Source organism: Glycine max, chromosome 12, assembly GCF_000004515.6.
Source record: "Glycine max cultivar Williams 82 chromosome 12, Glycine_max_v4.0, whole genome shotgun sequence".
Taxonomy (NCBI): domain Eukaryota; kingdom Viridiplantae; phylum Streptophyta; class Magnoliopsida; order Fabales; family Fabaceae; genus Glycine; species Glycine max.
The window spans coordinates 7442755-7468043 of NC_038248.2; the positions used below are offsets into that span (position 1 = coordinate 7442755).

Consider the following 25289-nt stretch of genomic DNA (forward strand, 5'->3'; position numbering starts at 1 on the left):
GATCTTTTCCATCTTATTTTTACTCTATTTTTTCTTAATGGCACATTTATCACCTTAATATAATCCATTTACAAATTTTACTATCTAAACTTTTAATTTTTACACATTTTATCACTCAAGTTTTTTTTTCACATATTTTATCATCATATTAATAACAAAAATAATATCATTTAGTAAAATTTGGCAACAAAACAAGGTAATTTGGTTTTTTAACTATTTTTTAGTGACACATTAACATCTATCAAATGTGTAAAAATTGAGTGATAAAATATGTAATTGTACTTTTTTTCTTTCTCTTTTTCTCTTATCTTTGCATCATATGTCATTTCTGTCAATTTTTTCTATTTTTTTTCTCTCCATCACTTATTTCTACCCCCAATTCACCCAAAATAGAATGGATGAATATCACTTTTTTAGCTGGTATTTGACCGGAGAGAAAATTTTAGTTTATTGAGAATTTTATATTGAAAATTTTGGTTTCTCATATTTGATATATATTTTTAAAAATAACATTTCCAAAGAATGTTTTTGAGAATATTTTTAAACTAATTTTCCAACAAATTTAAACTTTTTTCTAGGGGGAACTTTAATTTTTTTTAAAAAAAAAATAAATATCAAACATAAAAAATCGAAGTTCTAAACCAACGCCACCTTAATTCTATTTATACCAAAAAAAAAGGTCCTTGAAATTATTTGAAGAATTGGTCTAGGGTACCTATTGACGTTGTTGGAAGTACGTGTAGGCTTGCATCGCCTTACGTGAGCACGCAATTATTCGTGACCTTGGCTTCAAGTCTCTATTTTTTGGGGAAGGCAATAAGAGACTAAAACCACACTATTTTAACTTAAATGTAACAAATAAATTAAAGTGAAACTAATTTTAAAGAGTCTTAAAATAATTCTACTATTAGTAAGTTATGCTCAATATGACATACTTATATCACATGACACGTTATAACTCTACCAAAAGTAAATTACATGAAAAGTAAATGGCTAAAAATTTTAAGCTAATATTTATATCCATAGTGTAAAAAACCCATGGGTAGTAATATTAGTTCATATTCATTCTATTTACTAGATTCAAATAAGAGAAAAATTTGAATCAACAACTTCACATAAGTTGATAAGTTAGATGCATATTTTCTTACACAATTAATTTTAGGCACGCATTTTTGTGTTTATGCTTTTATTGATTAAGTTGCATGTATATAGACTTTATGTCTCGTGAAAATAATGTCCATTGTTTTTGGAAGGTTATACCGATAGAATTCGAATCTAATTCATTATATTATCCTATGACAATTATCATATGAACTACGAAGACAAATAATAATATCTATTATGCAGATAACTTATAGGATAAAAATTATCCGTCTACTTATATATTCTATTTTAATATTATCTTTAATTAATATGAGACTTTGATTTTTCTAATATAAACCATCAAAATTATATTTTATTACATAAATTTAAAATGAAATTAAATTATTATTATTTTGTGGTGAAGAGCACACACATAACATATCTGACTTGTTCCACTTGTTCGCCTTCCCTGGTTGATCAGCCAAAGGAAAGCTCGATTGGCATGTTGACAAATATCCCTGGAAAAACTAGGGTTCAGCAGAAGTGATTAGGTTTGGTTACACAAAAGTAGCTGACTTAACATTAAATGATTGCAATACCAACAACAGAGAGAGAGAGAGAGAAAGCTAAGGTTTTTTTTTTTTCTTTTCTTTTCTTTATCTTATAATGGTTTGGCATAGGGGAGGACTGATTCAAAATGATATTTTATTGGTTAATTTAAGCATGTAGCCATCATAAGGTGCCTAACATGGATTGCATAGACGTTTTCTCGCTCTCATAACCGCGTGAAATGTTTCCATCCAAAATTGCGCAATTTTTTTCTAAATTTACACGGCGAATCTCTGACTTGCCCTTAATATATGCATCCATAACATGCATGTGTATATATATATATATATCTTAATTCAGCTCATTCGAATTATGCAAAAAGTAAAAAAGAACATAAATAGTATATACGAGTCCTAGTTTCATATAATAGTTCCATATAACAAACATTATGGAAGAAGATTATCCACCCGGGTTTCGTTTCTTCCCAACAGAAGAAGAGCTTGTTGGCTTCTACCTACACAACAAGCTAGAAGGCCAAAGAAATGCCATAGCCATAGCCATAGACAGAGTTATCCCAGTTATTGACATCAATGGAGTTGAGCCTTGGAACCTTCCAAGTACTAGAAATAAAATTAACTCTTACATACATTCCCACTTCATTTTTGTTGTTGTTTAATTTTTGGTAAAATGGTTTCTTTTGTTGTTTTTTAGCACTTGCTGGGGAGCTTTGTCGTGGGGACACGGAGCAATGGTTTTTCTTTTCGCCCGGTCAAGAGAGGGAAACCAGGGGAGGCAGACCCAGCAGAACCACAGCTTGTGGGTATTGGAAGGCTACAGGTTCTCCTTGCTATGTTTACTCTTCTCACAACAAAGTCATTGGGGTGAAGAAATCCATGGTCTTCTACAAAGGAAAAGCACCTATGGGAACAAAAACCAAATGGAAGATGAATGAATACAGAGCCATCCATGTCCCTTCCCAATCCACCCCTGCCACCCTTCATGTATGTTATACCTTAGTACTTCCACAACAAACGTTGAATTTATGAAAGAAAAAAAAAACATAAGTTTGATTTTGTTAATAAAAAATATTTTTGTGGTGTCTATAAAAAAAACAAACTAGTATTCACTTGTCTATGATTCCGTACAATTTTCAAGTGACATGTTATTGAGTTTTATTTATTAACTCTTTCTCATATCATCAGAATCATAGACACCAAGTGATTCCAGACTAGATAATAATTTTTGTATTAATACCACTATTTTGTTACTCTTAATTGGAAATTCGTCATGTCATGCTAATTTTTAATTTCACATAACTTTTTATACGGATGATTATCATAATATTTAATTTTGTGTATAGTTGACATGTGAATTCAGCTTGTGTCGGGTATATGTCATATCGGGGAGCTTTCGAGCATTTGATCGACGACCATTAGAGAAAGAAGGAGCAGAGTCGCGGGTTCATAGAATTGAGAATAATTTTGGTGGGGCACGTGCTCACCAAACTTGCCCTCACTCTCAGATGCTAGAAGCTGGAGAATCAAGTATCACAAAGTGGGATGTGAATAATAATAATAATAATAATAATGGGTTCCAACTTCAAGAACCGGTGTGGGAATTGGAATGGGAACATTTTAATTGGCTCTAACTCAAAGCCACATGCTGAGACCTTAAGAAAGACTCCTCAGGGAAATGACTCATTAAAATATGACATCAACCAAGTCTTATATATACATACATAGTCATTGATACGATATTTGTTTAGAATTGGATTAAGGAAAGTTAGCATAGAAAATCATGTCATATTAAGAAGGATTTTTGTTATTTAACCCCAATTAGTTTGCAGATAGCTTGTATGTAGACGATACTTCCATGTATTTCCTTTTCACCCACACCAACCTTGTAAATTATGTCAATTAAACTGACAATAAATTATGTCAACTCATCTGTCCATATATGTTCGGACTTTTCCTTTTAACATGTATTCACAGAATCACAGCCTACGATTTAACAACTTTATCATCAAATCAGGCCTTAAGTTAATTCGATGATGTATTTTTGCATTTGGGACGATTCTTCTCGTGAGATTCAAATTTTTTTAAATTTCTCGACAAAAAATGAATTTGAAAGTTTACTAATGGTTGTGCCCAAGCAGCTGAATTCCTAACCAGGAAATGAAAAATTACAGCGCCAAAGTTTATACTACTTTTCATCAAGATTTTTTTAAAAAAAAAAAATTATACTCATCTTTCCATAACCTCTTATTATTACGGCATATTTTATTCGTAAAAATTATTATTCTATAACGCTTTCTGTACAATTTTAAAAGAGAACTCAACATATTTAATATAAAAATAAATTTACTTAAATTTTATATAATAATAAAATACTAAAATATATTATGAAGGATAGTACTAATTTTTTAAAAGAGTAAAATTAGAAGTAGTTTATCAAAGAATTGAGGTAGATCCGTAGATATTTAATTATTTCTGAATTAAATAAAAAAAAATTATGCATTCATACTTATCCTCTGAAATACTGAAAATGACACTGCCCCCAACCAGGTAGTAACACGTGCGTTGGAATACTCTCACTGTTACTCTATTATTTCACTTACAACAAAATTCATCAAATTTAAAGTATGGTCACAACAAAACAAACCACCGTGGACTCACCGGTACGTGGCCCACTCATGGAATCGCGAACCACCGTATTCAATTCAAATTTTAACCTCACCCAGTAAAAACCAAAATAATAGTTTTAATTATAATAATTAAGTATAATTAAATAATTTTAGGTACGAATTTCCATTGTCAAGTTCTCCATCTTTTGATTTGATAACAACAATCTCGTTGTGGTTTTCCAATGCTGCGAAGTCGAAGATCTAGCTAGAGGCAGAGAACGTTCTCCCTAATCTTCTGCCGATGGCGATCTTCTACGCTTTGGTGGCCAGAGGCACGGTCGTCCTGGCGGAGTTCAGCGCCGTCACCGGCAACACCGGCGCCGTCTCCCGCCGCATCCTCGAGAAGCTTCCGGCGGAGTCCGACTCCAGGCTCTGCTTCTCTCAGGATCGCTACATCTTCCACATACTCCGATCGGATGGCATCACCTACGTCTGTATGGCCAACGACACCTTCGGAAGTGAGTTCTTCTTCTTCTTCTTCTCCTCCTCCTTCGTAATCGTAATCTTAATTTCATATTTATACAATCCGATTTACTTTTAGTTAAGACGTAGATGCTAGTATGAACCTCTAGTGAGTGACATGCGTAGCTTGGAGGAAAATTTCTGCATGACCTCTTTTTTTCGTTTAACGAAAACATAACCGATATTGAGAACGTGTGTTCTGTAAATTCAAAAGTGAGGAGGAGAAAATTAAAAACCCTAGGGTTTGACTAGATATAAGATAGGCAGGGCTGGCCTTGATATCTTTAATTACAGATAATTGTTGGAGTGTTTGAGTTTGATTGGTTTTTTGTACCCAAAGATTGTGAAAAAGTTAAAACTAATCAGCATTTAGCAAAGCTATGACTGAAGTCTGCAAGCATGTATCTGTATCAGTTCTTCGTCGACTTGGAAATTCAACTGCTGTGCAGAGTGCTGTAATTGAGAGTTGTTTGTTTGTAGCTTCTACTGAATGTTGGGGACTGACATGCTCTTAGTATGAGTTGAGAGTTCCCCTATTGGTTAAGCTTTACTGTTATTGACATGGCATTGAGATGACGAGTTGAGAAATATTAGTGTGTTTTGGAACCTCTTTGCATCAGGAAGCAACATTTTGTGTCATTCACATTCTATGACCATTTCCATATGTTCAACTGGCAACCAAACACATGTTAACACAGTTAATGCCCGTGAAAGATGCTTTTCCATGAAGAAATCATCAGAAGTCTATAAAGTATTAATTGCCAGTAACTATAGGAATGTGAATTTTGAAATGTGATCCAAAGCATACTACCCTTACTTTGAGTAAATTTCATGAATCATGATGCACAATGACTAAACTGCTGAGCTCTTAAATGTGTGAGATTGCATTACTTAAACTTCATAAATTAGAGGAAGTCCTCTTAATGGATAGTCATATACAGTTACACACTAATAATGAACCCAAAAAAGGCTTCCAGATTCAGCAGGAGAACAAGTGCCATCTCCCACATGCAAGTCTTTTACTGCATCAAATGAGCTTTTTGAAAAAGGGCTACCCTTTGTGTTGGGTTTCACAGTTTGTCTTTTTCTCCTGCTTGAAGTTTCCTAATTTGTATGTACTAATGCCCGCCTAGATCACTATAAGAAAATTATGGTTTTAATTATTGTGTTACTTTGGTAATCCTGGTAGGGTCTGTTTTGCAAGTGTAAATAATTGGATATCATCTGCAATGCTTAATCCTATGTTTTATGACAGTTGAAACTAACCATTAGTCTTTCTGCATGGATGTCCTTCCTGTTGATGCCTAAAAGATACAGAATTAATGTTCTCTCATAGAGGAAGAGGGGAAAGGACAAGGCAAAATTAGGACCATTTTAACTACATATAACATTCTTCTATAGTGCTATATTAACTCTTAACCTAGAAAGACATTCTCGACTATTCTCTCTATCAGCTAGGTCAGAATCATCAGATTTATTCCAAGGAATCGGCCAATCTATCAGCAAATAGTAATCATATGCAGATATGCTTATAATTGATAGAAAGACATATGCTTATGATCTAATGCTTTTAAATGCATTTTTGTTAATTGGTCATAGATTATTTTTTGGAAGATAGTCACTTATTTTTCAAAAGCTCTGTCATGAAGCTGACAAAAATAAGTAATTATTCCTCCAAAATAAACTGAACCAACCACACACTTAAACCTTTTTACACCTACAGTTGATAAATCTACACCTCTATTTCAGGATCCAAATATCTAGAAACTTCTTCTGGAGAAAATAGATTTTGCTAGTGTTTTTTCAATATTCATTACAGACATAGTTCCTATATTTAATCTTTACTGGTCCAAACTGTTGTTGATTTCTTTTTCTTGTCAAAACCATTAAATGTAAAGCCAGAGAAAATAGATTTTTCTAGTGATTCCACGATAGTCTGATTTAGAGAATTAGTATATTATCTCTCCCATCAACAATAACTAGCATTCATTAACAAAATTGTAGTCCAAGTACTACTATGTTGTTTTAATCTTCTTTTCTGTTTTGAAGTGCTTACTATTGGATCCATTTTCTCTTTATCCAGGGAGAATTCCTTTCTCGTACTTGGAAGATATCCAAATGAGGTTTATGAAAAACTACAGTAGAGTTGCCAATTATGCACCAGCTTATGCAATGAATGATGAATTTTCAAGGGTTTTGCATCAGCAGATGGAATTTTTTTCTAGTAATACGAGTGCCGATACCCTCAATCGTGTGAGGGGAGAAGTTGGTGAGGTAAGTACATTTCAAAGAAAACTTTATCTCTCCCTATTTTTGTATTTCTCCTTTATCCTCTCCATTTCATTTATCTAGCCCAAACTGAGAAGTGAGAAATCGAGTTTTAGAATATGATAGGTGAAGTTGTGCTCTGGTTTTTATGCAACCATATTTTTTTGTCGATAAATTTCCCTTTTTCCTAGATATGGAATGTAAGTGACATAATTTTATTTTACATGTAATCTGCTTATGTGTAAGTTAATACAACAACCAATCTGGTTATGGGACCAAAGAAAAACACAAATATGATATATATTTGTTTTTTTTCCCAGTTTATACCTTCAACAAAAATGAATTCCATTATGAGTTATAATTATATATGGGATTTATCTATATAGAAAGTTGGTAAGCTAAGCAGAGGTGGTATACCCTTGACTTGGACTGTTCTAGTGCCTTTATAAGGTGCTTGGTTCATCCCAAGGAGTGATAGGCAAGAATGCTTTGCAGACATGTTTCTGAAGAGCATTCTATTGGATTTCGGGTTGTATAGATGCTGTAATGTTATTTACTCTATCTATTGATGTTTCACATCATGTGTCTTTGTCTATTTAAGTCCCTTCACTTAGTTTCACACGATGATATTGGAACTTTCATTTCTATCATACAGATACGCACTATCATGGTGGACAATATTGAGAAAATATTGGAGAGAGGTGACCGGATTGAGCTTCTTGTTGATAAAACAGCAACAATGCAAGACAGTGCATTTCACTTTAGGAAACAGTCAAAGCGCCTTCGAAGAGCTCTTTGGATGAAAAATTTTAAACTCCTGTGAGTAAAATTTCGTTCATATGCTTAATATAAAGAAAATACATTTTGGAAAGTATACATTTTAGATCTGGGATATATACCAAACAGTGTTTGGATTTAAAGGTCATAGGACTGAGATGTTTGCCCTTTTCTTCTATCCTTGCCTTGACTCTATGTCTTTTGGTCTTTGACAGGGCCTTATTGACATGCTTGATTGTTGTTGTTCTTTATTTAATAATCGCTGCTTGTTGTGGAGGCATCTCTCTACCGTCCTGCAGATCCTAATTGTCACTCTTGCCAGTTTATTTGTTTTCTGAGCTCTGCAACTATCAAGATCGTACGATAAGCATTGGACGACACTTAAGTATTCCAGATTCAAATTTATGAGCTGAGTGGATAAATTTGATAAAGGATTCAGAAACTGTTACATGTATTTGCTTGTTTATGTCGTTTTTGGTTCTGTATTATAGAAGTTCGCGCTGCAGTCTGATAAGATACTATTCTATGATTATGGGCCATCCTTCTGTAAATGTGGATTTTTATTTTTCATAATCAAAGTTAAAATTGTTTTTTAAGCATTAGAGATGAGAATATTATTTCCCTGTACGTTTTGTTGTGGTCTTGTGGACGGTTCTACATTACAATGCCGATTTAATATGATAAGTTGATAATACATTGCCTAGGAGATATATATTAATTGGCTTATTGGTGACTAATGATGATGGAAGAAACTAAAGATACTAGAAAGTACTTTCTCTCTCGTAAAATGACTGATGTTTAAAATTTTTCACACAGATTAAGATTAAGAAAACAATTGTTTCAAAATAATTAATATTTATTAGGGAATAATTTTATTAAAATATTTTTATTTTTATTAATTTTAATAAATTTATTATTAAGTATTTGAAGATAATACTATTTATTATACGACAAAATTAGAACAGATTTTAATATTTTATTGAAAATTGAGAATATCAAGTCAAATTGATTTTTTTTTAAAAGATTAAAATTGTAATCATTTTTAGACGAAGATGTAATAAATCAATATAGTTAAAAGAAGCTTCAAGTTTTAAAATTGGCGACAAACAGTATGGCCAGATTATCAAGAGAATATCCGTTAAATCCGGTATGTACAATGTGCTAAATTTTGACTAGCCTCTGGACAGGAAGGAACTGCAGCAACAGAGATGTGATTGATGGTGTGGCAAATTGAGTTAAATTTTTACAAAGGCTAAGCTGTGGCAAATCGAGCATCAGGTGTTCGTGTCTTTAATTCTGGGCGATGATTGGGATTTGGGATGAGTTGAAAGGATGTGTAATTTTTTGTGCCAATGGGTTTGTCAGTACTTTATAAGTACTATAAGCCAAGAAACCATGACCGTGAGAAGTTGTTCATGGTACGTTGCCTCACCCTTTTGATTTGGACAAGACAGTTTTCATGGATTGGAGGCACTCCCATCTGGGAATTAAGCCTTCCTTGCCTAGTTGGTAATTCAAGTTTCCTACTTCTCATTCAATTCCAACTAATATTTCTGAAAGAAATTTTGTTAGCCGTTGATATTTATCTTTTGCATGGAGTTAAATAGAAAGAAGGATGACTTCAAAGAAGTTTGCTTAGTTACGCATTTCACTCTTTGGACATGCCACGAATCTTTCCAGGTTTGATTTTGTCAATATGTACCGTAACATTAGCTAGAATGATGAACAATCTTGCTTTGGAATCTGTTGGATGATGGCTAGATGGAAGGTTGTGAAAATACATCTATGACTGCAAAAAAAATTTAACAGCTGAAATTGCATGATTAGTGGGAATACTATAATTTGTCAACAGTAATGGTTTTAGAAATTATTTCAGTTGAATGTGAAATACTATCTCTTTGTTTTAACAAAAAAAATTAATTTAATTAATGATATTAAATTGATCAATTATTTATATTATTATCATTTCAAAATTATTTTTATCTCTTTATTTATTTAATTATTTTTTATTGATATTTGGAGAAAATAATTAAATAAGAAAAAAACTAGAAATTAAAAAATAATATTATAAAGAAAAATAAATAAATTTCTAAAAAAGAGATGAAAGAAATAACACCAATTCTAGTACAAATAATATAGCCTGATTCTATCTGTTGCCACTCGGGCTATAGATGTATGTTTTACATTATGACTCAGTTTTCTCTTTTTAGTTGCGACAGGAATTATTTAGTGTAAACATGGTCATGGGTACCGCTGTACCGGTGGTGGAGCACAATATGGGCACCCCCTACACCTTAAAAAAACACTTGTTCCACACTTACGTACTCAGCTACATCAGAAATCTTAATTACTGCACTATTTGTCTATATCTCTTGTATCTATGCATCCATATATATACATTTTGTTTAATCTTTAAAATAGTATTCTACGACAATTTTGGAACAACAGAAAGCCACAAACCGAAGAAGAGGCATATCACAAATATAAAATATCAAGCATGTCATGTGGTGCAAGTGTCAATCAAACACCAGTTCTGCAGATGCAATGACAATACAATATGAACAATTATTATTTCCATATATTAGAGAATGGCCTCATGGGGTTGCCTGGAGACAATCAAGACATTGTATAGAATAACAGAACAATTCCGAGGGTGGTTTGTGTGCGTAAGCTGCAGAAATTCAATAGTTAATTTGAGCGAATCCTACATATTATGCAAGACCTTTAGTTGATGGGGTCTATAAATGAGAGGCTTTAACAATAGCAATGCAAAAGAATTGATTGGTATCCGCAAGAAGAGTGCTAGCAACATATTCTTTAATTAGAACACCCTCCTTCTCGGCCGCAAACTAGAAGGGGGTGGTAACTCAGTATAGACATGCAGAAGGTGAAGATAGGTTTCATAGGTGGGTGGTGAAAATGTCGAGGATATTAATGCTTTGGTGGTAGCGTATGAGCTGGTCAGGTTGGTAAAAGACAAGGTAGTGTCGGAGGGGCCTTATGCAGTGGCGGATTCTGGTGAGTGACTGGCGGAGCTGGTGCTGGTGGGTCCTTCGAAGCTCCACGAACTGGTGGTGAAGTTGAAGAACATGCTCCTGCTGGTTGTTGTGGTTGGGAGTTCGAGGAGGACGAGGACGGTGACTCAGCGTGGTAGGGAGGAGCCTGTGGCGGGTAATATAATCTTGGAGCTGATCAATGTGGCGAAAGAGCCGGTCCACCTGGTGGCGGCTTTGGGGATGTGGGTGGTATCGACGGAGGTGGGTCAGCCAGGTTGACTGACGAAGATGGCGGAGCACCACCGTGATGCGGTGGAGCGGATAAAACGGTGGGCACCCCGACGCCATGACATTGGTGGACATGCTAGTGCTACATATAAATGAGAAGCCGGAGATGATGGGTACTCAAATTCAGCATTTAGCTAGTAGTATAAATGCAACCAAAGTAGGAAAAATATCAAGACCAATTAGTCTTTGATTCGAATAAAATTAGGTTTGAATAATTTAACTAATAATTCATTCTAAATTTTATGAGATTAATTATTAATAAATATTTTTCATCAATAACCTAAAAAAGTAGAAAGAATAGAGTTTGCAATATATGAGAGAGGTGTGATGCCAGCCAGCTTAAGTTGCGGCAAGGTGGGTGGAATTGATATCTCTAATTTGGTGGCGGATTCATGTATTGGCGGCTACAACATGTGTCAAAGCTAAGTCTCTAGCATGTGTCACTCACAGCATCTATTCATCATGTCTAGGTCATAGGCTGTATATGGCGACATTCTCGGACGTTAATAATGGAATGCTAGATTTTTCTTGCTTTAACATCCAATTTGTACAACATCTATTGTACTGTTGAAAGATCATTTAAAATGGGAGGTAGGAAATAGGAATAACTCGTAACTAAAATGATGCACATTTAATTACTCACGTAGGTAATATTCGAACTCATTTGTGAATTTTATTAAAGAAGATTCCCTCTCCAAGTAGTCCATCTCATCTCTTATATAAGCAACAAAATAATTTTTTATGTTGAATTTAAATATAAACAAATTTTTAAAAAAATTATTTTATTTACTTCTAAAAATCTTTCATTTAATTTTAATTATGTTTTTATTGACTCTTTTTTATTCATGATAATAAGTTTTAATGAAGAGTATTTTAAAAATAATCTTATTTTTTACTTGAAATTAATAAAATTAAATCATGTGAATTAATTTTCTTAATCAGTATAAAATTGATTATTTTTACGATGAAGTATATGTGAAACTAAAAATTAATGCATGATCTGGTGTTAAAATTTAAGATAATAAGATTGTGATAAATTTTTTATATGTCTCTTTTTTAATAAATAGATTTCATCTATTTAATATTTATGAAAGAGAAAAAACATAAAAGTTGAAACGTTATATGTTAAGCATTGGAGAGGATCCATTTTCGTGTGTTAGACGTCAAACATTTTTTTTCTTTTTCTTTTTTACCACCATGTTCTTTTTATTTGTTTATTTTTACTTTTACTTATTTTTAAACATTTATAAGCTTAAATTTTTCTAATACTAATAGTTAAATTAATTTATAACTACTTGTAACTTTATAAAAAAGTAAGGTCCCGGGTGATTTTCTGTTTTTAGTTTTAATATTTTAAAAAATTAAAATCAGTTTTTTATTTTGAGTTTATAGTTTCATTTTTGTTTTGATGTTAGTGTTAAAAAAGCTGTTGCAAATTGAAAATAAATAAAATGAGTCAATCATTTTTTTATCTTGTTTCAATATGAAATAATGGTGACGACAATAATGATAGTGATGATGGAATGATGGCAATAATAACGGTGGCGACGACAACGAGGATGACGATGTGGTGGTGACAATGATAGTGAAATGGTAGTATTGGTGATGATGGTGTGACAGTTTTAGTGGTGGAGAAGACGAAGAGATTGTAGTGGCAACAATGACAATGTGTAGATGGTGATGGTGGCGACAACAACTATGTGATGTTGGTGGTGGCGGAAACATTGATAATAAAAATTAAATTTATAAATCTTCTTTTCTTTTGTTTTGAAAATGAATGTAAGGTTGTTTCCAAATTGACTAAAAAAATCATTTCAACTCCAATTTTATTAAATTACATTTGAAAAAAAAAATCAAAATTCAGAACTGCAAAAATGGGACCGAAAAAAATCTATTTAATTTAGAAGTTCTTAGTTCAAGAATCCAATCCTTAAGATTTACTTTAAAAAATCATGGATAATTTATACTTGATTAGTATTATAAAAACTTTTATACTGAAGATTGATACGAAGTAATTTTTTTTAAGAAACTTCCTTAATTGATGTAAGGGATATGTTAGGTGCACCCAGCAATATTGCTGGTGCACCCAGCAATTCAATGAAAGGTCAATTTTGCCCTTCATTTAAAAAAATAAAAAGCATTTTTTCCCTCTTTCGGAAGCATTCTCTCTTTTTCACTGAGTCTCTTTCGCAAAAGCTTCTTCTCTTCTCTCTTCCCCGACAAGCTTCTTCTCCGCGAGCTTCTCCAACAGCCCTTGGACCCATTTGCTTTCGAGGTAGGTGGCCTTCTTCTTAGCTTTGGTTTTGTTATGCACTACATTAGGGTAGGTTAGTGTAACGTTAGGTTAGTGGAACCTTAGGGTAGAAGACGGAACCTTAGGGTAGAAGACGAAACCTAGGGTAGAAGACGAGAGGGGAGAAGACGAGAGTACGCCGGAAAAAATGGCGGAAAAGGCTGACGGAGAAGTCTTCCGGAAGACCCGTTAGGGGTTCTTCCGGAAGACCCGTTAGGGGTTCTTCCGGAAGTTCCGAAAGAACATTTTCCGGAAAGTTTCCGGAAGTAACCAAACGTCTTCCGGAAGAACCCTTCTTCCGGAAGACTCCCGAAAAACCTCTTTCGGGAACTTTCCGGAAGAAGTGGTTCATCCGGAAGAATTCCGGAAGACGCACTCTTCCGGAAGATCTTTCAAATTTCCGGAAGAACCCCTTCTTCCGGAATGTTTCCGGAAGAACCACTTCTTCCGGAAGTGGTTTTTTTGTTTTTTTTTGTGTTTTTTTTATAAAAATTTTTAAACAGAAATTGTTTTTTTTTTTTAAAATGAATTATTTTATTTATTTTGGTTATTTTGTTTTTTAGATTTTATGTAAAATGAAGTTTAGGTTTTTGATGTCATATTTTTTTTATAATTTAAATTGTGTATTTTTACTAAATATTAATTTGTAAATTAATTTTTTTTATAAAAGTAGTTGTGTTTGTTTTTGTTTATTATTTATTTTTTAAATTAGTGTTTTTTCTTTAAAAATGAAGTTGTCTATTTTTATAATTAAAGTTGTGTGTTTTGGAAGTTTTATAAAAATACTGATTTTTTATAATTAATTAGTTTATTTTATTATAAATGAAGTATTTTATTTACTAAAAAAATTGTGGATGTTTACTAAATAATTTTTTTTACATTAGTTGTTTAATTTTTTTTTAAAATTAAGTTGTGGATGTTTAGTAATGAATTATTTTTATATTAGTTGTGTTTTGTTTTTATAAATGAAGTTGTTTATTTTTTAAAAAAAAAATTAACTTGTGGATGTTTACTAAGTAATTTAGTTGTGTTTTTTTTAGAAATGAAGTTTCTTATTTTTTTTTTAAATTAAGAGTTGGATGTTTACTAATTAATTTTTTTTACATTAGTTGTGTTTTTTTTTATAAATGAAAATATACAACAATTAAATACCATTTAATATTAATCGTTACTAACAAATAAAAGCAGTTGTTAATACCTGTTTGTTGTTGTGTTGCCTAGGTGCATGACCTTATTCGTCCATGCTGTAATAAATTTTTCCTTGTGGGGGATAATCCATGTGTCGTTAACATAGTCAACGAACATCGGCCAAGGCGAACAACCAACTTGAAACTTCTGATATGACTCATGGAACTCGTATTCGGACGGACAATCAACCAAAGTACCCCAGCTATCCATTACATAGTCCCACGCATTTTTTTCCCCGATTAAAGATTTGCACTTCGCCTTCACATTCTTATCGATATGAAACCTGCACAACAAATTAGTAGACTCGGGAAACACAGTTTTCACTGCATTCATCAGTGCTAGGTCTCTGTCAGTGACAATAACAAGAGGGAGGCAATCGTGTCTTAAAAATAGGCCTCGAAATCGTTCCAAAGCTCATACAATATTATTAACACGCTCAGCCTCTAGATATGCAAACCCAGCAGAGAATGTCATCGCCGTTGGTGTCACTCCAACAAAGTCAAGTAGTGGGAGTCTGTACCTGTTTGTTTTGTAGGTACTGTCTATAAAAAATACCAGATGACATGCATTGCATAACTTTACTGCATCTGGGTGACACCAAAACAGATCACGCACCACAACTTCATCCTTCAATCTATGCCAATGAATGTATTGATCACGTTCGAGAAGCTTCATCAGATGCTGCATTTCGGTATCAGCTCCTCTTATTGAAGAACGATATGCACTTCTTGCATTGTAAATTTGCTTTATCGTGATGTAACTGTCGGCATTGTGTTCCTTCAACGTTAGCAAGATGTTTTTCGGTTTCACCATCGACTTTGTCATATCAGCAATAATTTTCTTTTCTTCCTTAGTCAATCGCCCGGCGTATGGATGTCCAACTAAGGACTTCGCCAATTCATGATTATGAATCCCACAGATCAACTTCACCATCCAACCTTCCCCTCCACGCACTGGTTTCCCACGAAGCCTGAAGGGACAACCACATTTTCTACTCCCGGTGTCTTTTCTAACGAATTCTTTATTTCTACACTTGTACGTACCACTCCTTTCACACCCAATTAACACAAATGAACTTCTTCCTCTGCTACCGGTCTCTGTGTCAGATCTCATAATCACTGCAACAAATCCATTTTCATGGGCAACTGTTCGAGCCCATTGCAAAACATCATCTCGAGTAGCGAATACCTACAACGCAACCCTAACACATTAATTTTCATACAAACCATCAATTCAACCAATGACTCAAATTACCTATGATTACCTGAGATGTATTAAAAGCATTTGAACAATCGACATGTGGTTCATTCACTCCACATTCTTCTTGATTATCATAATCATAATCCATATGAACTTCTTGTGACATCGCAAAGTCATACCTCCATTGATCTTCGTCCATCTTAAGGACATATGCATCATACACAAGTACATTCAAATTATCATATAACCATATCCAAAAATTTACTACACCTTAAATAACAAACATATTAATAGGACATATGCATCATACACGACTATATTAAAATTATCACTATATTCTAAATTTATAACTACATTATTTACTTAAACTAAACTTATCACTATAATAAACAACTAATAAAACATTTTTGTACCATTATACATTTAAGTTACCTAAATCATTTAATATTATACCATTATACCTAATTAAATCAATAATCCACAACATATATAAAACAGAAATAAAAAAAATTATAAAACAGAAATATATATATATATATACCATTATAAAACAAAAAAATTATAATTCACAATATATATCATTATACCTAATTAAACCAATAATTCATTATTAACTAACAGAAATATATATATATATATATATATATATATATATATATATATATATAAATTATAAAACAGAAATTAAAAAAAATTACTAACAGAAATATATATATATATATATATATATATAAATTATAAAACAGAAATTAAAAAAAATTACTAATAATTTAACATTCCGGAAGAACTTCTTCCGGAAGTTACGAATGCAAATTCCGGAAGAAGGTCTTCCGGAAGTAGTTTCCGGAAGCACTTCTTCCGGAATTGGCCTTCGTAACTTCCGGAAGACCTTCTTCCGGAAGTGGTCATTCCGGACCTTCCTCCTTCTGTGCCTAAAATTTCTTCCGGATACACTTTTTACTGTTTTTCTTCTCTAAAAACTAACCGGAAAACGAAATAAACGCGTACCTCCGACAAAATAGGAACAACAGCCACTAATAAAACTTCAAATACGGAACACGGGACCACCAAATCTTCAAATACTTCACTTCACGGGACCACCAACAGACTGCTGAAGGGACCACCACCGAAACAACAGCAAACGGAAGAAACAAACAAAGCAAACGGAAGAAGAAACAAAGCAAACGGAAGAAGAAACAAAGAAAGCGCAGTAAAACACAGCCTCAACATGTTAATTTAAAGAAATTTACACAAGGGCAAAATCGTCATTACATACGCATTAAATATTATTTTATTTTTACTTATTATTATAAAATGAAAATTCTTTTTTCTTCATTTTGTTATAAAACAATAATCACGTTTAGGAATTAATTAATTTTTATGGTTTAAATTAATATTTGACATGCGCGTAAAAAACAAATTATAAATATTAGTCATAATTACGTTCACTAATTATTTAATTATTTATGCATAATAATATTAATTATTTTATTATTTAATTATTTATGCATAATAGTATTAATTATTTTATAAATTAGTTTATGCAATTAAAAGTAAATTATTACAAAATAAAATATTTGTTAAAAAAAAAAACTAACTTCCGGAAGAAGCTTCTTCCGGAAGACAATGGAAATCTTCCGGAAGAAGCTTTTTCCGGGAACAATCCGGATGACGTTCTTCCGGAAGTTGTCTGTGAGTACTTCCGGAAGACACAAATTATTCTTCCGGAAGAAGGTTCTTCCGGAAAAGTTCCGGAAATAATTTTTCCGGAAAGTTTCCGGAAGAATCTTCTTCCGAAAGAATAATTGCTGAAGGGCAGTTTCGCCATTTCACTGTTTGCTGGGTGCCCCAGCAATAATGCTGGGTGCACGTAGCAACTCCCTTGATGTAAACACAAGAAAGATACTGGGCCTTCAGCCCATGGGCCTTCACCGTCCAGTTTCATTTTTTTGCCGGGAATTTGTTTTTAGGCAAAACTTGCAAAGTTCCCAGTTACTAGAATCTGTCAGTGCAGGAATCAAAGTGTTTGTTCCAGTTCCTCGAGAAATTTCATGCTCTATATTCTTGAACTGAAGCTGGTTTTCCTATTTTGCGTTACGCGTTCGATATCGAGTCCATGAGACGAATTCAGCTTCCGGAGCCGCCGAGCCCCACCGGCCGGAGTGGCACTCCGGACATCTTCGAATCCGGAGTTCACACGTTTGTGCGGCGCGCCGTCGTAATCGGCAACGGTTTCGCCGCATCGGAGAATCAGAGCGTCGGATTGGTCCGCGCCCTTGGCCTCTCCGATAAGCACGTCTTATATGTAAGAATATATAACAATTTTTTTTCAACTAGTTCTTCGTTCTCCTAACATAGCAACTAAGTGAAATTACTAGTTTAGTTTTGAACTTTGCATTTGACATGAGTGAGAAATGACATGTCTGTGGATAATGTTGTTATGATTTTTAGAAGAGTAAGTTTAGTAGCGGAATTATTGGCTGAAAAATGTTGCATTAGTTTTATTGATCCCTCGATGATGAAATTACCGCTTTAGTCCCTGACATATGCATCGCAGTTGTTGAGATTAGTGTTGAGTTAATGGTGTTAGAGACTAATTTGACAGAGGGAGGACTCAATTGAAGGTTTAGTTTACTCTTCTTAAAATTTCTTATGGTAAGGTTGGACATAGGTAAAGTGGAAATGGAATGTGAAATCAGAGGAGGGGGGGGGGGGGGGGGAATTTGATGTACAAACCATTCAAGCATAAACTATATAGAGTGGTGTTGTTAGAAGTTGAGTTGTGAAAGAAGTTTGTACAATGTAGAAATATAAAACGTGCAGTTAAGAATGTAGTTACTTGGCCCTCTTAGTGCATGTTTGGATTAAAGTTTGCAAATTTAAGTTTGGGTCAAACTTAAGTTTGCAAAAATATCTCAAGTCTTGCTTCTTCAAGACTGAGTTTCCAAGCAAAATTTTATTCTCAAACATACTTTTGGGGGGAACCAAACATGATCCCAAACTAATTTTACTCTCAAACATACTTCTGGACCCTCCCACCAGAAATCCAAAACCCTAGGTATTGCATACTGAATTCACTGTATCACATGCCGCGTAACATGTTGCTTCTAAAGAAAGCCTGTATCCATTCTGCATGCTTGGTATCTATGTTTAAAAGAGCAAGTAAATAATTGAAGGGAAAGCAACATCTATATATGGATTTCTCCAAGTGATATTGGGTAATAGGTCTAGTTTAGAAACATAATTTTAAATTGAGAATGGATATTTTTTTTTGGGTCATGTTAGTTCCTACCAAATGAAGATTTCCTAGGGTGAGAGACAATGAGATTTCCACCAGTTTTATTATAGAAAGTTCAAAGTTGTATAGTTGTATACCTTGATTGGTGTAGCATCTGATTCTGATTCCTATTGTATCCTTACTTGCCTTGTATTACTGTTGGGTGTTTTTCCATTTAGGTTATGTTTGGAGGAAATAGAAAGAAGGTTTTAAGTTTTTCATTTTAAGTAAATGTTCTCTTATTTGAGAATTTTAAAAAACGAAAGGAATAGAATAAGATATTGTCATTGCAACAAGCATTACTTAAAGAGTCATGCTGATGTGATTGTGTTGTCATATGACATTATCTGCAACCAACACATGCTATGTGGGCTACGTGCTTAATGCTAAGGCTATCCCTTAATAAGTTTTAGGGATCTAATTTGCCTTCTTTATAAAGCATAATATTTGTTGATTTTGAAATTGAAAGCACCTCTTAACAGCTGAATGAGTTCACTCATCATTTTATGACTGACTTTTTGCAGCGTGTTACCAGGCCAAAAGCGGGGATTAATGAGTGGCTTCAATGGCTTCCAATCTCTCTCCATAAAAAAATAGATTATATAGTAAGAATGATTCGCGGTTATTCTCAGCTTATGTTGAAATCTCAGGAAAAGAAGCTTATGCCTTCACCTTCAGAAAATGGTGTCAGTGCAGGCTTGTTAGCTGTCTTAGAAGCTGATGTAAAGGAGATAGTTAGTTTTGCTCATGAAACTTATGAGAAGTAAATCCTATTCCTATTCTTTTCCCTGCAAAATGATGTCATTGATGTCTATAGCTTGTCTAAGTAACTTTCTTGTTCATTTCTTGTTGGAGACTGATTCAAATGTCTAAGTGGCCTTACTATTAATAATCTTACTGGTTCAGAACAGTGAACATCCTTTGAACATTAGCAGTATATCTAATATGAGCCTTGATATAAATTATTTGACGATTTATTTCTTGTAAATTTTAATGATTATTTTGTACAACTAAGACATCTACTGGAATTTACAAGATTTCTGGTGCATTAATGTTAAGACATGCTTGTGTGTGCCTGTTGTGATGCTCTGGCCTAAAACTTAATCTTGTGACTTGTTAATTGATATACTGTACAAATCCAATCAGTATTCTGATTCCCATATCAATGTAATATTAGTCTCTCAATTCAGTTTTTTGTACTTTCTTCCTACATTCTTTAGCCTCTTTCTTGTATCTTTATCTGCAAGTCTGCAACTGATTCTTCAGCCACTTACAAAGAATGATATGATTGATATTTTATCCAGGGAGGGACCGTTGTTGGTTGTCGCATGTGGAAGAGATACCATTTCTACTGCAAGTTCCATAAAACGTTTAGCATCTGAGAATGTTTTTGTTGTTCAGGTTTGCAGACTTCATGCATATTATTCTTTTATTTAATTTTGCTATGATATCTTGTAAATTATGCAATTTTGGAGTGTGTACTTAAAAATTTGGAACAATCTACTATCATCAAAATGTTTTCAAGAAAAATGTATATGCTCGATCATAACAAATGCTAGCATCTATGATCTGGTCAAAATTTCATTGTTTTATGGTGCTGTGTTATTGTATTTTGCTCTGATGTTCATTACTATATAAAAATGTCTACTCTTATTTCTTATCTTGATCTCTTTGATTGTTTGTCTCATGACCAGATACAACATCCAAGATTGCATTTGAAAGGATTTGACATGGTGATTACACCTAAGCATGATTATTATCCTTTAACTCCAGAAGGACAGGAACAGGTTCCTCGGTTTCTTCAAAGTTGGATAACTCCACGTGATCCTCCAGATTGTCATGTGGTATGTATAATGTGCATATGACACGACAGTAAATGACTTTTTGCTTTGTGGGAGAAACTGTGATTTTAATACGACAGTAAATGGCTTTTTGCTTTGCTGGAGAAAGTGTGATTTTACTTTGATGTTGGCTACTGTCAATTGCTGAGGACTATTATGTGAAATTCTATATTCAGGTCCTCACCATGGGGGCGCTACATCAAATAGATTTCAGTTCAATACGTAGTGTTGCTGCTTCTTGGCATGATGAGTTTGCACATGTTCCCAGGCCCTTGCTTGTGGTCAACATCGGAGGACCAACGAGTAATTTCTATTGTGAATTTAATTATTTGAAATGTCATTAAAGCCTATAGAAAAGGATTTACATTTAATATTTTCAATGGCCAAAAAAGTTGGGTAACTTGACTGTTGTCCATAATTGATTTAGGAAACTGTCGATATGGTGTAGACCTTGCCAAGGAGTTAGCAGCTTCTTTGCTCAATGTTCTTGCTAGTTGTGGGAGTGTTAGGATATCCTTTTCGGTGAGGACTCCACAGAAGGTATAGCCATTCATTCCTTGAAGTTTCTTAAAATAATATCACTGAACAACTTGTCCATCTCTTAACAATTTTTCTTCTCTGTTTGGTGTTTTAACAGGTGTCCAATATTATAGTGAAAGAACTTGGGAGTAATCCAAAAGTTTATATTTGGGATGGGCAAGGTAAAAATTTGTTCCAGTTTTGATTCAGATATTTAAAATTTGGTTCAACAGATAAACTTGATAGTAATGCAACTTTCAGGACCTAACCTGCACATGGGCCATTTAGCTTGGGCCGATGCATTTGTTGTCACAGCCGATTCAGTTAGCATGATAAGTGAGGCATGCAGCACTGGGTATGGTTGTATAGAAGTATTTCTATTATTAGAATGATTTTATTTAATTGCTCTTGATACAAGTATCTAATATTATGTTATCAAATTATCTTGTTCTACCCCCAGGAAGCCTGTTTATGTTCTGGGAGCTGAGCGTTGCAGATGGAAGTTCACTGAGTTCCACAAATCATTGAGAGAGCAGGGAGTTGTTCGGCCTTTTACAGGTTCTGAGGATGTAAGTTATAAAACAATGATTTTTGTACCAAACATGAGGATTGAAGATTATTGTGGAAGCTTAGAAGGGTTTCTATTCTGGAATTATCATATTGTCAAATATATATTTTTTGTAATGGGTATATGTTTTACTTAAATTTTCAGATATCAGAAAGTTGGAGTTATCCACCCCTTACGGATACTGCTGATGCTGCTAAAAAGGTTCATGAAGCACTTGCTGCCCGAGGGTGGAAACTGAAGGTATAGAATGCAATTTGAAGTTGACAATATACTTTTTACAAAATTATTTGTTTGTCTAAATGGGTAACCATTTGTTTGATCGGAAGACATTGCAATACATAATATTTTATTCATACCACAAATAGGAAATATAGATGGTATGCATGCAATCATTTTCAGCATAGCAATTTTGAATGTGTAATGTAAAGTAAAGCATATTTTTTGGCATTTTCAAGAATGAGGCAAATAAAAAAAATATATTGAAAATTTTCCCTCTATTATCTTTGACAATGAAATGCCGCCTATATGTTATTTAAGGCAATAATGCTGTTTAAGCTGAAGATAATTTGAGGCTTGGTTCACTCTAAAGTGCGAACTGGGAAATAACTTAATTATACAATGCTACTAGCTTGAAAACACCAAGTTGTTGATAGAATAATGTGATTATGTTTGAATTAAATTGCCAGTAGCTTAGCTTTGGTTTCCTTGTTCATGTATGTTCATGTCTACTCCTATACTTCTGCAAACATGAAAATGACCTAAAATTATGATAATTTGAGAATCGAATTCGCCCTACAGACAAAATTATCCTAAAACAAACTAATGTACAAGGGGGTAATTGTTGTCTGGTCAATCCCTACTACTTAGTATGGGAATTTAATGCTAGCGACACTTTCTGTCATTGTCTTTGTGATTAACTGAAATTTTTTTAAAATACCAATTTTGATGCATCTCATCTAAGTCAAGAGAAATAATCATTAAATGATAAGTGAGATACACCAAAATTAGTAATTTTTAACTAATTTTGATCAATCATTGGAAGAGTATTGAAAAGAGTGTAAGAAAGAATGTCATTAGCATTTTTCTTCCTTCTAATACCAATGGTGTTAAAACCCACGAGAGTGAAGTTTTAACAGCATTGGTGAACCAACAGAACTTTTGATTCAAGTTTAATTGATTCAACCAGTCATTTGGTTGATAATACTCTATATACGTAACGAAAAGTAAACGAGAGATGGTTTCCTTCTCCGATTTCAAGCTCACCAATTTTATTTTAGATATATGTTGTGTTAGTTAGCACCGAAAATATGAAGGCTCGTGTGTTAGCCAAGGGACAGAGAGTATCATAAAACCTAAAATGTTCTATCTTTATTTGAATCTATTTAATTAAACTTTCGTGGACATTATACGAACATGAAGTCGTTAACAAAAACATTAGCAGACATTGAGCAGGAAATCGAGGGAGGATCAAAGACTTTTTATTTGATTTTATTATCGTGCAAGGTGGAGCAAGTGAGTTCTTGCCAACAATTCTTCACTTGCCAACTACTTTATTTTTCTATATAAAAGTTTAGAAATATAATTACAAAAAATTTAAAATATAAAAAATTATTAAAAAATAATCAAATGAAAGAGATTTTTCAAATAATTAGACCTAATTAAACAAGTTTGACTGTATATTGCTTTTAAAATTTTAATACACAGTAAAAAAAATTATTACCTGTAAGAATTATGCAAAAATTATTTTTGTAGGTTGGGTTAAAAAAATTAAGAATTTTCTTTTGGTTTGGATGAGTTTTAGGTATTGGCAGTGTCTTGTTGCAAACCTGAGACACAATAATGGTAAAAAAAAAAAAAAGATGAATTATACTAGTATAATTTGGTACGTAAAAAAATATTTTGTTTGCATTTAATTATTTCTAAAAACTTATCAGTTAAAAAATAGTTTTTGAATTCTTATAAAGTGATTTTTTTTTTATTGTAGTTCTATGAACATGTGCAAAGACGTTTCATTTACCAAGGAGTCTAGCCTCTAGCTCATTTTGTTGAGCATTAAATGCTTTAAATTTATTCTAAAAAAATGTTGTATTAATTTTGTGTATTCGATATAAAAATATTTTTTATATAAAAAACTTTTACTATTTTCTATTTTTTGTCCGTGGATGCACAATAAAAAGTTCCTATAAACATTACTTGGCATCATATATGATGTGAAAATGTTAAATATATACATTTTGTACTTTAAATTATTAAATATGGTAAGTATTAAATGACTTCTATATTTTTTACATGTAATATTTTTAATATATATATATATATATATATATATATATATATATATATATATTCTTATTTTCCATGTTACAAAACCTATTAGTCTCTAAAATTCTTGTTAAATATATGACTTGATCACAATAAATAGGAAAATATCTCGGTTGATAATTAAGGATTATACTCATTATTAGTCATTATGTTTTCTTGTATTCAACACTTGATTCATTATAAATTAGAATAACATGTTTGACACACAACATTATAGTTAAAACATTGTTACATGGTATCAGAACTCAGGTTATTTTTTACGGACAATAATGGAAATCATGCTCCACTATTGTACTCGATGGACTTTTCTGCCTGTTACTTGTCTTCCAACACCCCTTCCTCCTTTTCCAATGACTTTTCTAGCGACCATCGCCACCATCATGTGTCAAACAATTTAGATTTTTTTTCTTTTTTTCCTTTCTGTCGCAATGTTCCTTTCACATAAACAATAATGCCCCACATTGCGAGCACACTTACACTATGATCATGTTGCTATCTTGCCGGTGTGACCCTCCGATTAGGAGTGTCCCTCTCCAACGAACCCAATGTTAGAGTTAGTTTCTAATTGATTTGTTAAGCTGTGAATCAGTCAATAACTAATTCTGTTACAGTTAGTTATTGGCTTTGTGTTAGTTGTTGTATGTCTATAAAGCCTATATAAAAGGTTCATTAATGAAAATGACGGACAAGAGAGATTTCAAGCTAAACGTGTGTTTCTAGCCTCCTAAATAGTTTACTAGATACCTAACAGCTGGTATCAGAGCTCCACAAGGGGCCTGATACAAGAAACTGCAGTTTCTTGAAAGAGTGAGAAAGAAGAAAATTGAGTTGAGAAAGTCATGGTTGATGGAAACTATGTTCAACCCGCGATTCCTAGGTTCGATGGTCATTATGATCATTGGACAATGTTAATGGAAAATCTCCTTCGATCGAAGGAATACTGGAGCTTGGTGGAAAATGGGATCACAACAGCAC

General features: G+C 33.1%; 3 protein-coding genes across 4 annotated transcripts; all 3 read left to right on the forward strand.

The window, feature by feature from the left end:
- The first annotated feature begins 1723 nt into the window (after positions 1-1723).
- On the forward strand, positions 1724-3616 carry LOC100808618 (NAC domain-containing protein 90). Of its 2 annotated transcripts, none has more exons than XM_003539789.5 (3): positions 1724-2249; positions 2344-2633; positions 2993-3616. In XM_003539789.5, the coding sequence occupies exons 1-3, from the start codon at positions 2081-2083 to the stop codon at positions 3278-3280; spliced, it is 747 nt and encodes a 248-aa protein (XP_003539837.1). In that variant the 5' UTR covers positions 1724-2080; the 3' UTR covers positions 3281-3616. The 2 variants fall into 2 exon arrangements, with proteins under 2 accessions (XP_003539837.1, XP_014620107.1); XM_014764621.3 differs by having other exon boundaries at positions 3010-3616.
- A 657-nt stretch (positions 3617-4273) lies between these two features.
- LOC100808089 (vesicle-associated membrane protein 714) lies at positions 4274-8421 on the forward strand. The gene is made up of 4 exons (XM_003539788.5): positions 4274-4773; positions 6861-7051; positions 7701-7864; positions 8038-8421. Exons 1-4 carry the CDS (start codon positions 4557-4559, stop codon positions 8126-8128), a joined length of 663 nt encoding a protein of 220 aa, XP_003539836.1. The 5' UTR covers positions 4274-4556; the 3' UTR covers positions 8129-8421.
- A 9366-nt stretch (positions 8422-17787) lies between these two features.
- LOC100777791 (mitochondrial fission protein ELM1) lies at positions 17788-22478 on the forward strand. The gene is made up of 10 exons (XM_003540758.5): positions 17788-18092; positions 19589-19827; positions 20369-20465; positions 20759-20908; positions 21082-21208; positions 21333-21445; positions 21543-21606; positions 21686-21779; positions 21885-21993; positions 22137-22478. Exons 1-10 carry the CDS (start codon positions 17904-17906, stop codon positions 22236-22238), a joined length of 1284 nt encoding a protein of 427 aa, XP_003540806.1. The 5' UTR covers positions 17788-17903; the 3' UTR covers positions 22239-22478.
- The last annotated feature ends 2811 nt before the right edge of the window (positions 22479-25289 follow it).

Bases quoted from the DNA above. Each gene is read 5' to 3' on its own strand.
- LOC100808618 (XM_003539789.5), top strand. From the start codon at position 2,081: ATGGAAGAAGATTATCCACCCGGGTTTCGTTTCTTCCCAACAGAAGAA. The intron at 2,250-2,343 runs GTACTAGAAATA...GTTGTTTTTTAG, and splicing joins TGAGCCTTGGAACCTTCCAA to CACTTGCTGGGGAGCTTTGT. The intron at 2,634-2,992 runs GTATGTTATACC...TTTTGTGTATAG, and splicing joins CCACCCCTGCCACCCTTCAT to TTGACATGTGAATTCAGCTT.
- LOC100808089 (XM_003539788.5), top strand. From the start codon at position 4,557: ATGGCGATCTTCTACGCTTTGGTGGCCAGAGGCACGGTCGTCCTGGCG. The intron at 4,774-6,860 runs GTGAGTTCTTCT...CTCTTTATCCAG, and splicing joins GGCCAACGACACCTTCGGAA to GGAGAATTCCTTTCTCGTAC. The intron at 7,865-8,037 runs GTGAGTAAAATT...GGTCTTTGACAG, and splicing joins ATGAAAAATTTTAAACTCCT to GGCCTTATTGACATGCTTGA.
- LOC100777791 (XM_003540758.5), top strand. From the start codon at position 17,904: ATGAGACGAATTCAGCTTCCGGAGCCGCCGAGCCCCACCGGCCGGAGT. The intron at 20,466-20,758 runs GTTTGCAGACTT...TCTCATGACCAG, and splicing joins AGAATGTTTTTGTTGTTCAG to ATACAACATCCAAGATTGCA. The intron at 21,994-22,136 runs GTAAGTTATAAA...TTAAATTTTCAG, and splicing joins CTTTTACAGGTTCTGAGGAT to ATATCAGAAAGTTGGAGTTA.